The 12,500-nt window shown below is 47.6% G+C and overlaps 2 protein-coding genes across 2 annotated transcripts in view; both read left to right on the top strand.

The window, feature by feature from the left end:
• The window catches only part of ptcd3 (pentatricopeptide repeat domain 3), a 6,840-nt gene extending 4,363 nt beyond the window's left edge, over positions 1–2,477 (top strand). The window contains exons 14-23 of the mRNA XM_076169759.1: positions 1–17; positions 251–279; positions 372–478; positions 810–888; positions 1,038–1,128; positions 1,216–1,301; positions 1,562–1,707; positions 1,833–1,874; positions 2,042–2,200; positions 2,318–2,477. The exon at positions 1–17 is cut by the window's left edge and continues 73 nt beyond it. Of these exons, the coding sequence (XP_076025874.1) occupies positions 1–17; positions 251–279; positions 372–478; positions 810–888; positions 1,038–1,128; positions 1,216–1,301; positions 1,562–1,707; positions 1,833–1,874; positions 2,042–2,200; positions 2,318–2,363 (802 nt within the window). The 3' untranslated portion in view covers positions 2,364–2,477. The remainder of the gene's footprint in view (positions 18–250; positions 280–371; positions 479–809; positions 889–1,037; positions 1,129–1,215; positions 1,302–1,561; positions 1,708–1,832; positions 1,875–2,041; positions 2,201–2,317) is intronic.
• Positions 2,478–5,974: 3,497 nt separating this feature from the next.
• Positions 5,975–12,500, top strand: part of LOC143015683 (plastin-3-like) — an 8,708-nt gene continuing 2,182 nt past the window's right edge. Inside the window, exons 1-12 of the mRNA XM_076169731.1 lie at positions 5,975–6,085; positions 8,562–8,630; positions 8,751–8,902; positions 9,136–9,265; positions 9,356–9,488; positions 9,658–9,739; positions 10,088–10,253; positions 10,661–10,800; positions 11,037–11,132; positions 11,766–11,952; positions 12,075–12,153; positions 12,393–12,500. The exon at positions 12,393–12,500 is cut by the window's right edge and continues 4 nt beyond it. Coding sequence (XP_076025846.1) covers positions 8,570–8,630; positions 8,751–8,902; positions 9,136–9,265; positions 9,356–9,488; positions 9,658–9,739; positions 10,088–10,253; positions 10,661–10,800; positions 11,037–11,132; positions 11,766–11,952; positions 12,075–12,153; positions 12,393–12,500 — 1,334 coding nt within the window. The 5' untranslated portion in view covers positions 5,975–6,085; positions 8,562–8,569. The remainder of the gene's footprint in view (positions 6,086–8,561; positions 8,631–8,750; positions 8,903–9,135; positions 9,266–9,355; positions 9,489–9,657; positions 9,740–10,087; positions 10,254–10,660; positions 10,801–11,036; positions 11,133–11,765; positions 11,953–12,074; positions 12,154–12,392) is intronic.

Below are 12,500 nucleotides of genomic sequence, written 5' to 3'. Positions count from 1 at the left end.
CAGGGACCCTGATGATGGTACGTGTGACAGCAGACCTGATTGGCCGCAACTGACCAATCAGAATGGAGCCAAATAACATCATTTGTGGCATTCCATGTATCTTTATATGGTTAATAATATTCTCTCCCTCTCTCTGTGTCTCTCTCTCTGTGTCTCTCTCTTTCTCTGTCTCTCTCTCTGTGTCTCTCTCTCTCTGTCTCTGTCTCTCTCTCTCTCTCTCTCTCTCTCTCTCTCTCTCTTCCCCCCCCAGCTCTGTTCTTCTCCACGGCCATGAGGATCGTGAGTCACTGTGTTGTTTTTAATTCCAGAGTTAATGCTGGAATCTGAGTTGGAAGTCTTTCATTGCTTCCCTTGTGTTTGTGTTCTAACAGTGTTTGGACCGCAAAGACATAGAGTTGGCATACAGAGTCCAGAGTCTGGTGGAGGCAGGAGAGAACTGGAGGCTGCTGGGAGATTCCTTCCAACAGAGCATTTACTAGTAAGTGTGGCACTCTTCCTGCAGTAAAGCCTGAAGAAGTTGGATTCTGTGTGTTCCGCTCCATGCCAGTAGGGGGCGTTACGGGAGGAAGGGACAGGATTAGAAAGAAGCCAAAGAGAACAGAGCCTGTTGTCCTCTGGAGTGGACAGATGAAGAAAACACGAGTCGGAATCTCCGCGACGTCTTGTTTCCTTGAGCTATGATTTATATGAAGTACACAGATCTCACTGTGGACAGAATGACGGGTGCAGATTTCCATATTGTTGCGCTAACATGCTCCCTTGCTCCCTTGCTCCCTTGCTCCCTTGCCCCCTTGCCCCCTCCTCTGCAGCGGTCGCTTCTTCCACCTCCTGTGTAAGATGGAGCACATCGACGTGGTGCTGCAGTGGTACCGCCGGCTCGTCCCCTCGGTCAGTGCTCATGTGTTTACCTTCTCCGCTCCCTGTGCTCAATGAGATTCAGCACCTTTTTTATTTCTCTGTTAAAGTTTGAAGGCTCGTGGCACACGACACAACTCTCCTTTTTCTTCAGTAATGTGATGTTATTGTTCTGTTTCTAGTTGTACTACCCAAACCCTCAGGGAGTATTAGAGCTGCTGCAGGCTCTGGAGACGGACGGACGCCTGGATTTGCTGCCTGCCATATGGAGAGGTAGGTTCAGGCTGAGGTTGAGACGCGTCACCAGAAGTCAAATCAACGTAGCTGTCCCTATTAAAACGACTCGACTGTGTTTCCCAGATATCCGAACTATAGGTCACGATAACAAACTGGACCTGGTGGAAGAAGTGCTCAACCTGATGGTCCGGGAGAAACACAGTGCTGAGGTGAGCGAGGCCGACATCACGCTGCTCTGACCCACGCCTTCCTCTGCACATCTCTGCTCTAAACATCAGCCCGGTGGTGTGTGTGTGTGTGTGTGTGTGTGTGTGTGTGTGTGTGTGTGTGTGTGTGTGTGTGTGTGTGTGTGTGTGTGTGTGTGTGTGTGTGTGTGTGTGTGTGTGTGTGTGTGTGTGTGTGTGTGTGTGTGTGTGTGTGTGTGTGTGTGTGTGTGTGTGTGTGTGTGTGTGTGTGTGTGTGTGTGTAGGTTCAGGAGTCTTTTGCAGAGTGCGCCCTAGATATCAAGAGTGTGTTTGACAGAGACAGAGGGAGGCCCCGCGTGGAATGGAGAGTCTCCTCTCTCACCCACGTCACCTCCCTGCTGCTGCGAGCCAACAAGACCCAACCAGCCTGGTGAGAGCCACGTCCTGTGCCGCCTTCCTCTTCCTCTGCTGTCCGTCCACACGTGAAGCTGTGGGCTGAAGGTTTGACTCTGCTCTGCCGTATCTGACTTCATGTCCTCTCTCCTGTCTCATCAGGGAAATGCTGAAGCTCTTCAAGTCCAAGAACAGAGTGCCTCCGTAAGTCTCCAACCACACTAGAGCCTGACAGATGATGATGATGAGGAAGAGGATCACATCAATTCATTTAATTGCATTTCATAATCACTAGAAATGATATCTTACTTTTGTCACATTACATCATAATCGTCTCCCTCGTCTCCCGTCGCTCCCCTTTCCCTCTACAGCGAGGAGTTGATGGAGGACTTCCTGTCGGCGTGTGAACGCGAGGGCGCTCCTCAGCTGGCGGTGGAGCTGCTGGAGCTGTCTGCCGCCTTCTGTCTGCCAGGAACACGGCAGCTGGCACAGAGAACACTGGCAGAGTTCAATCTGAGTGAGGAACAAAGGTGAGGAGTGCAGAATGTAACTATGGTGTCAAAGCGATGGTTGGGTTGGATCAGAATAACTCCCCTTAGTCTCCTGACACCGTGCTTCATGCCTTCGTTGTTTTCTGCCCCACCCAGAGCCAAAGTGACTGAGCTGGAGTCTGCAGGAGGAAGCAGCGACTGAGACACGGCGAGGGATGAAGAGGCCGAGCGCTCAGCCGATCTAAAGCTCACCTGACAGATCCACTGAGAAGGATGAACATGTTTCTATATCTGTGTAAGAATAAATATGTGACAAATAGACAAGTCAAGCGTTCCTTTTTGTTTTGTGGAGCTGGCTGGGGCTGCTGTGTGTGTGTGTGTGTGTGTGTGTGTGTGTGTGTGTGTGTGTGTGTGTGTGTGTGTGTGTGTGTGTGTGTGTGTGTGTGTGTGTGTGTGTGTGTGTGTGTGTGTGTGTGTGTGTGTGTGTGTGTGTGTGTGTGTGTGTGTGTGTGTGTGTGTGTGTGTGTGTGCACTAGAGGCCACTGTTGCTCCATGTTCAGAGACTTGGGACACGATTGGCAACAACCTGAACGTATGTCACACCTGTAACATCCACACCTGTGTGTCCCCATACGTGTCAGCATATTCATCACGCTACCTCAAGTGTGTGTGTGTGTCTGCTGATAACTGACCAACTTCCTCAAACTACAGATAAGCAGCTTCTTCTGCAAGTGCTGCATCAAATTTCAGGCCTCTGAGATCCTGGTTTTCATTTTCTCAGTTTGTCCTTAGACAGTAGAACTCAAAGTGATTGAGATTAAATGCATTAATAGATTGTGTGTGTGTGTGTGTGTGTGTGTGTTGCAGACTGGATGGATTGCATGTCTAGACAGATTGTAGGAGGGTGTGTATCTATCTTATTGGATGTTTTAATTGCTGGCTTGCTTGAGTTTATGCAGACTTAATGGCTACACTCGGTTATCAAGCTTTTTATCTATCAATCTAAAATAATTGTGTGGATTTGGAAATGTAACTTTAATTATAATTTTTTGTTTTTTCAGCACAGTAACTATAGATACCAAATTAATGACGGAGGAAACACTGGAGGCGTGTCCCTACAGGTGTGTGTGTGTGTGTGTGTGTGTGCCCCTGCGCAAGGAGGAGTGTGTGAGTGTGTGTGCAAGCCTGCACAGGTGTGTGTGTCTCAGTCAGGGAATGTGCAGCAAACGTTTTTTTCCCACAACCAATCATGAGCTGAGCTGGCAGCATGACCAAATAAGGACAAGTGGGCTAAAGTAAGGGGGGGGGGGCGTAGAGGCATGAAGACGGGTGTGGTCTGCAGAGAGAGTGTATTGTTCTCTAGAGGACTTGTCTGAAGCAACACACACACACACATATGCACACATGATTGCTCAAACACACACTAGTGGTGCCTCTCTCACACACTTAGCACACAACCCGAGGCTAGTGGTCAATCATTTTAGCTTCTGACCGCCACACACACACACACACACACACACACACACACACACACACACACACACACACACACACACACACACACAATTTGTATGTGTTGTAATTCAAAGGATTAAATCACTTTTTGTGAAGCTTTATAATTCTTCATTCTTATTTCTATTCTTTCTTCCTCGGCCAAACTTGCAGGTTGTGGTTTCCCCACAGTTGAGGTGTGTGTGTGTAGTTTGGGTGTATGGACAGACAGGCAGCATGAGTCTTCCTCTTGCTCTGACAGGCCACCATCAATCCAACTTGTTACACCGTTGATAATCGGACAGATTCACTCCTAAAGGCTCCATTCTGTCTTTCGCCCCCTGCTGAGTTGAGTTTTGCCCTAAATGGAGTTGCAGCTCAGGAGACCGAGTTCATAAGAGCTGAGTCTTTCTGTTTTTGTAGTGATAAAGTTCAGCCACGCAGGCCGGAGGAAACACAAGCCTCTGACTGACATCCCATCACAAAGCAAAGACTGACAGACAGGTAACCACGGTGCAGAGGGGGAACTGGGGCGTGAACCCTCCACTGAGTGAAAACAAAGGGTTCATCTGGGATTGATGCTGATGGAATGTCACTTAATGGTGAGCTAATATTTATTTGTTATGTATCAATCACACACACACACACACACACACACAGATAACACAATCTAAACCTGGAGAGTAGCATGATGTGGACCGTGTCAGTGAGTCATAGAAGCATGTGGTTATAGAATTGAATGCATCTGACAAACCTACACAATGGTCAGAGTGTCAGCCCACCTGTCTGCCTGCCTGTCTCTGTCTCTGTCTCTCTCTCTCTCTCTCTCTGTTTCTTGAATCGGTCCACAGTTTCCTTGGCTTGTTGTCCTGCTCTCCGTGCCGTCACATGTCAGCTGTCAGCCTCAGTTCAGCCTAAGTAGACTCAACCCCAGGCCTTCCACTGTATTCACACGGAAACACAAAGACTCTGTAGTTTGGCCTTGTTGATAGACTCGCTGACTTCTCACTGACAGATTTAAGATCGCAGATATAAACGCCACAGTGAGGAAGCAGACATTCTTTTAATTTTTAATTTTAAAATTTGACCTTAATGACGAATGTTGGCTCTTTCCCACTTGTGCACATTCCCGTGGAGGTTTTCTTCAAGGCTCTTCCTCCCACGTGTTGAACCTTTTTTTAATGACTTGTCCGAGTCTGTTAATCTCACACAGACTTGGATGAGACTTTGCAAGTTTGGTCAAAGCACTGAAGGAGTTGAATCACTTCCACAAGAATCATTCTGCCGTCTGTCGCTCACGTCCTTGTTTGACAGGCTCAGAACTTATCAATCAATCCCTGGTCACAGTGGAATGTCCTACAAAATCTCTATTTATTATGATGTGTGGTAAAGATATGATTGTATGTTTTCAGCTAAGTCCCTGAAGGCCTCAGGTGCCTCCTGGTTCCTGTATGCAAACACAACCAGACAACAATTAAGCAAGGTTACGCAAGAGACAGAGCTGCAGGACTCAACCCAACACCCTGCTGTGACTCCCAGCTGCAGGACTCAACCCGACACCCGGTTGTGACTCCCAGCTGGCTCAGGACCGCCTGGACACATCTTCCTGGTTTTCTGCAGTAAGAAAGGAATTCAGTGGAATTCAGTCTGTGACAAGATTCAGCACATCGCCGTGGAAACGTGAAGGGAAGGTATGAGGAGGAGGAGGAGGAGGAGGAATTTGAACATGTAGAGACTGGCAGCAGCCACAGTAAACATGTACAGTTATACGCTGATAAAGTAACTTTACTGAGTGAGTAATCAGATACTATTTACATTTCCTGGCATCAGAATGTTTTGCTCTGGAGGCTTTACTGGGTCGACCCATGTGCATGAAATGATTTGGGTTCTCAGTATCAGCAGGAAGTTTGACCTTTCAGCATGGTGTGAAGCCTGCAGTGGGTCAGTCTGTTCTTTAGCCTTCCTTATCTGCAGCTAAGTCACACAGTGTTTTATGAACAGTATTATATTCTGTAGGTGGCTGCTGGGCGAGGCTTTCCTCATGTGAGTCACAGTTTAAATCCCACATCAAGACAAGCAAGTGGAAAATCCTAAACAACCCGATCATATTTTCAATTTATTCATTTATTTTATTCAAGATTTTTTTCAAGATTAAAAAAAGATCCCGACTTTCTGCAGCCTGTGAGTCAAATGTCGGCTTCTGTTCATGTGGATGTGTCTGCAGCTAAAGGGGGGATACGAGGGATGAAGGGCAGAAGAAGAGGAGGAGGTGGGTGCAGTTGGTGAGCGAGGGGGCGGCGCGGAGGGGCGGGGCGGGGCGCTTGTTCTTACCGGGCGGTGTCAGCTGAAGAAAACGGCACCGAGAAGCGTAGCGGCGCCGCCACAGGAGCTCGAGTCCCGGGGAGGATCAGTGTGAACACAGCAAGAGCTCAGGTAAGAGGAAGGATCCATGACTCACTGCGGCACATTCACTCATTCAGTCAGTCAGTCATCAGCCGCTTCAACGCAAAGACATCGGGATGCTCAGAGATGCGACAGGGAGCAGAGAGGGAGCAGACAGGGAGCAGAGAGGGAGCAGACAGGGAGCAGACAGGGAGCAGAGAGGGAGCAGAGAGGGAGCAGACAGGGAGCAGACAGGGAGCAGAGAGGGAGCAGACAGGGAGCAGAGAGGGAGCAGACAGGGAGCAGAGAGGGAGCAGAAAGGGAGCAGAGAGGGAGCAGAGAGGGAGCAGACAGGGAGCAGAGAGGGAGCAGACAGGGAGCAGAGAGGGAGCAGACAGGGAGCAGAGAGGGAGCAGAGAGGGAGCAGACAGGGAGCAGAGAGGGAGCAGAGAGGGAGCAGAGGCTGAAGGCTTCATGCTGATGCAAAGTGTTTGTTGGTGCAATGATGCAGAATATGCATGTAATGTTCAGCTTTGGTATTAATAAATGTGTTTACACAGGCTGGTATTTCATATTTATGCTTTCTTTAATTGTAGCTGCAGATTCCACAAAACAAGCTTCTTGCAGTAGTAAAGAATTTACTGTGACAATTCGGATTCAAGAGAGAAAAAAATAAATAAATGCATCTGAGTCCTGTCAGTCAGGGGGGAAATGCACCGTCATTCTGAGCACTGAAGTGTGTGTGAGGGTCTGTTAGTGTCCTGTCGGCCTCACACACACACACACACACACACACACACACACACGCACACCCTCAGCATGAATGAGTGGGAGACAAAGAGCCAGACAGTTACATGACTGAGGTTGGACCTGGAGCTCTGACTGTGACAGAGGTGTGTGTGGAGCTCTGACTGTGACGGAGGTGTGTGTGGAGCTCTGACTGTGACGGAGGTGTGTGTGGAGCTCTGACTGTGACGGAGGTGTGTGTGGAGCTCTGACTGTGACGGAGGAGCCATCTAGTGGTGGTTAGTTGTTTTGTTTTGGGACAAATTGTTTCTTTTGACTTCAAAGAAACTGTAAACGCTTTACACAAGCTGACTTATATCACACTGTGATCGAGTACGATTCTTTACATTGTGACACTTAACACAGTAAACATGTGGAGTCATTAGAATGGAGCTGATAGACCAAAACAACCTCTGAATGCTTCCACACACTGTTGTGCTCAGCTGTGTGTGTGTCTCTCTCTCTGTGTGTGTGTGTGTGTGTGTGTGTGTGTGTGTGTGTGTGTGTGTGTTACATCCTGAGTGGATTGTATACATGAGCCCATTCTGCATGAAGAAAAGTGTGTGTCAGCAGTCCACCTCTATTCAAGTAACCATGGCAATAGATCACTGACATCATGTTAACTTATCAAAAACAAACAAACTCCCAGTGTTTTGGGGAGAATTCTCTCTCTCTCTCCCTCTCCCTCTCCCTCCCCCTCTCTCCCTCCCGTGTGTGTGTGTGTTCTGTCAACCATTCCATGATGGTAATGCAGGACCTTTCAGTTTGCTGTAACTTGATAACACGAAGGCCAATGTGAGAAAAGTTTGAGTTTCAGTTGAGTTTCAGGGAGGAAACTTGATTTGAATGGAGTCCTTGTTCTTTCTGCAATAGACTTGAAGTATTTAAGAGGAGCTTTATCCTGAAACATGTGAAGTCTCTTTAAAGTCACACTCTTTATAGCTCTTTGCAGACTTTTCATGGCCTGTAAACAAAAACAAATCCCATTTAGTTCAGGATTGAAGCGTCTAACTATCTGAGGATAATAACTCTTTACTGCTGCCTTCCAATGCTAATATCTCTGAAGTATTGATGATCTGTGGGCTGCCCTGTGTTTCAGCCTGAGCTCACAGGGTTCAGCTCTCTGCCTCAGGAAGCTCTCAGGCCTTTACACGATCACCTCTCTGTCTCCTGTTACCAAGGCTCAGATTCAAACACCGTGCTGCCTGCTTCAGCACAAAAAGATGCACAAACATTGGAATTAAAAAGCTCTAATCCAGCAGAGTTTATGGACATGAAGTGCCACAGTAAACTGCTTTGTCCTCCATCACAGGGGAGTAAAACAAGAAGACATGAATGTGCTGCATGTTAGGAGGATCTCCAGGTTAATGTACAGCTGAGTGGCTCTTTGTTTACTGTGTCTGTCTGCTGTGAGGCTCCAGACTGAGCCTCCATTAACAGAGGAGAGATCATCTTGCAATATTTAATAAGCCTGTGTGTGTTATTATACAAAGATTTATCCAAAGTACAGCAGGTTCCTGATAACCTGATCATCCTGATATCAAAGCCTTCTGTATTCGCTTGATCACCCAGTTCACTTCCTCAAACACTCAAGTGCCCCCTGGTGGTAACGGAGGATTCTCAGTATCTATGATGAGACTGATGAGATCAGGAACCAGATGTGTTGTCCCATGTACTGACTGTCTGAACTCGCCTTCTTCCTGATCTGTCTGCTTCCTGTCTGTCCTTTCTTATGGTGAAGGCGTCAGAATGACAGAAAAGCTCAGCGATGAGGAGCTGGCGGAGATGAGGGAGAAGTTTGAGATAGTCGGTAGGTACAAGTGTGTGTGTGTGTGTGTGTGTATATATGTGAGCAGGACGGCAGCATGGACTCCTATAGATGAAGATGTTGCCCTAAACTTGAAGCTTTATGTCCGTTACCTTCCTGCAGATCTGAACTCCAGTGGTTACATCAATGGCTGTGAACTCGGCAGCCTCTTCCGTGAGGTCGGCATCAATATGCCCGGATACGAGGTCCGACAGATCATCACCAGTATGGACTGTGACCAGAACGGCAAGATCAGCTTCGACGAGTTCATCCGTGTAGGTAACACTCACTAACCAACTAACTAACTAACTAACTAACTCACTCACTCACTCACTCACTCACTCACTCACTCACTCACTCACTCACTCACTCACTCACTCACTCACTCACTCACTCACCTCACAGTCAATCATACAGATGTAAGATTCCTTTGTCAGCTTACTGGTGAGGAAATGTAGAATAGTTTACAATCGCCTATTTTTCACTCAAAGTACACCAACGTCCTCAGCTCTTCCAGAACCTGAACGACGACAAAGGGGCCCAAGTGTTCAAGGAGGCTCTCAACAAGAAGGAAGGCATCGTGGCCATTGCAGGCACCAGTGAGAGCTCCAGCGAGGGGACTCAGCACTCCATGTCCGGTCAGTCCATCTTTATATGCTGTAAACGCTCAAACTGACCGATTGAAGAGTAACCCAGGAGAGATTCTGATGGAGTGAAGTGTGTTTCAGACCAGGAGCGCATCGCCTTCGCCAACTACATCAACACTTCACTGGAGAAGGACCCCGACTGTAAACATTTCCTGCCCATCAACCCCGACACCGGCGCTCTGTTTGCTGCAGTGGGAGACGGAATCCTGCTCTGGTAAACTGCAGAGCTCTGTCTTATTAGGAATACTAAGACGTCGTACTGCAGCAGGGACACACCAGTGCTCATGAGTACGGCTGTGTTTCCCCCTTAATCCAGGCTGAGATCAAACTAGCTCCGCCCCTGCGCTCATCTGGAAGTTTGTGTTTGTTTGTTTGTTTTGCAGTAAACTCATCAACTTCTCTGCTCCGGACACCATCGATGAGAGAACCATCAACAAGAAGAAGCTCGGGGCTTTCACCATACAGGTTCGCCGGTTACATGCTGATATGACACACACACACACACAAACACACACACACACACACACATTATTCTGCTCTCTTCTTCTTTAAAGGAGACATTCGCAGAGTTCATGCTCATATTTTGACTTTGGGTTCTATTTTGAAATCTTTGCAATGCTTTAATGTGTACACACCTCACCACCATGCACACTGGGTGAAAACAGACCACTTTTGTCAATGATTTTCTGGGAATTTCACATTAAATTCAAATGAACATTCGGTTCCTTTACATTGTTTCTGTGTATGTTGGAGCCTTTGCTGTGTCGCTGTGCTTGTTGATTTCAGTTTTCTCTTCACTCTTTGACCCAACAGGAGAATCTGAACTTGGCTCTAAATTCAGCTTCGGCCATCGGCTGCCATGTGGTGAACATTGGAGCTGAGGACCTGAAGAAGGGCAAACCTCACCTGGTGCTGGGACTCCTGTGGCAGATCATCAGGATAGGCCTGTTTGCTGACATAGAGCTCAGCCACAACGAAGGCATGAACACACACACACACACACACACACACACACACACACACACACACACACACACACACACAAACACACACACAGATGCTTATGCTGTTTTGTCTTGATGACATTTTGTAAACTCTGTATCACAACGCTGCGTTCAGGCGCTTGTTAGACGGTGGTAAATACCAGATTTTGCTTAAAGGCCATGATGTCACTGAAGGTTTCATGGGAGTTTGAAGGCTCCAAATGTCTCAGAAGTTACCTGACAGTGACTAAACACTGAAGAAGCTACAGTTCTTAGCAGAAAGAGCAGGAACATCATGTATTCTGTTTCTATCAGCTCTCAGGCTCTTAACTAAAGTGTGTGTGTGTGTGTGTGTGTGTGTGTGTGTGTGTGTGTGTGTGTGTGTGTGTGTGTGTGTGTGCAGCTCTGGCAGCCTTGCTGGAAGAAGGTGAGAGTCTGGAAGATCTGATGAAGCTCAGACCCGAGGAGCTGCTGCTGCGCTGGGCCAACTTCCATTTAAAGAAAGTTGGAAAGAGCATCACCAACTTTTCTGGAGATATTAAGGTGAGAAAATAAGATCTTCATCTTCATCTTCATCTTCATCTTCACATGACAATGAATATGTTTACTGTGCTGAATTGCTGTAACCACTCTGCTGAACATAAAATTTGTGTGTGTGTGTGTGTGTGTGTGTGTGTGTCTGTCTGTCTGTCTGTCTGTCTGTCTGTCTGTCTGTCTGTCTGTCTGTCTGTCTGTCTGTCTGTCTGTCTGTCTGTGTGTGTGTGTGTGTGTGTTTGCAGGACTCTGAGGTGTACTATGCGCTGCTGCAGCAGATCGCTCCAGACGGCAGTAAAGAGGGCGTGGCCCGGGTGGAGATCAGTGCGAGGGGGCTGGGAGTAAGTGACTCAACGTGTGTGTGAAGTGTGTGTGAAGTGTGTGTGAAGAGACTGAATGAGGAACTTACTGCTATTATGATTGAACATCACACATTTAACACTAAAGAATGAATTTGTGAATGAATTAATCTTCATCTAAATGTGTAAAAGGTGGATGTGTGTATATAATATTATATGAGGAGGAGGAAGAGGAGGAAGAGGAGGAGTTTTTGACTGCATCAATGGTTTCTGGATGTGGCTCAACACACACACCCTACACACACACACACACACACACACACACACACACACACCATACACACACACACACACACACACACACACACACACACACACACACACACACAGCAATGTAAACTCTTTATCGGAGCTAAATGGAAGCAGACTTCCTGTTGACATCTCACTGCTTCCTGTTGGATTAATTTTGGATCATGACCTCATCTGACTCTCTCTCTCTCTCTCTCTCTCTCTCTCTCTCTCTCTCTCTCTCTCTCTCTCTCTCTCTCTCTCTCACATGAAGCTGTAATCCCATATTAGTTTCATAAATCCCCTCTCTTTGTCTTGTTTTCTCCTAACAGATGTAGTTTTGTTTCCTCCACTGTGTGTGTGTGTTTTATAATTGTGCGTCACCAGAAGAAAGACCTGGAGCAGAGAGCCGAGTGTATGCTGGTGGAGGCCGACCGTCTGGGATGCAGACAGTTTGTGACGCCGCATGATGTCGCCACCGGAAACGCCAAGCTCAACCTGGCCTTCGTGGCGACGCTGTTCAACAAACACCCGGCGCTCACCAAACCTGAGGACCAAGACTGGAACCTCCACAGTGAGTGAGAGAGAAGGACCGGAGATGAAGGAGGGACACCAACACTGTACAACTAAACCTCTCTCTCTCTCTCTCTCTCTCTCTCTCTCTCTCTCGCTCTCTCTCGCTCTCGCACTCCTCAGGTGAGACCAGAGAAGAGAGAACATTCCGGAACTGGATGAATTCTCTTGCCGTGAATCCATTTGTTGGTCACATCTATGGGTCAGTGTGTGTCTGTGTGTCTGCCTGTCTGCGTGTGTGCCTGTCTGCGTGTCTGTGTGCTGCTACCTTCATCTCACATGCTGACTGTCTCGCTCACAATAATAACACTCATTTATTTGCTGTGTGTGTGTGTGTGTGTGTGTGTGTGTGTGTGTGTGTGTGTGTGTGTGTGTGTGTGTGTGTGTGTGTGTGTGTGTGTGTGTGTGTGTGTGTGTGTGTGTGTGTGTGTGTGTGTGCAGTGATCTGCAGGATGCCTTAGTGATTCTCCAGCTTTATGAGTTGATCAAGGTGCCAGTGGACTGGGACAGAGTCAACATCCCTCCATTCAAAGGAGGAGGGCACCTGAA

Source organism: Genypterus blacodes, unplaced genomic scaffold (assembly GCF_046128005.1).
Source record: "Genypterus blacodes isolate CSIRO-AG114 ecotype Tasmania unplaced genomic scaffold, CSIRO-AGI_Gbla_v1 ptg000210l_1, whole genome shotgun sequence".
Lineage (NCBI taxonomy): Eukaryota > Metazoa > Chordata > Actinopteri > Ophidiiformes > Ophidiidae > Genypterus > Genypterus blacodes.
This window is presented reverse-complemented; position numbering and strand designations above follow the sequence as displayed.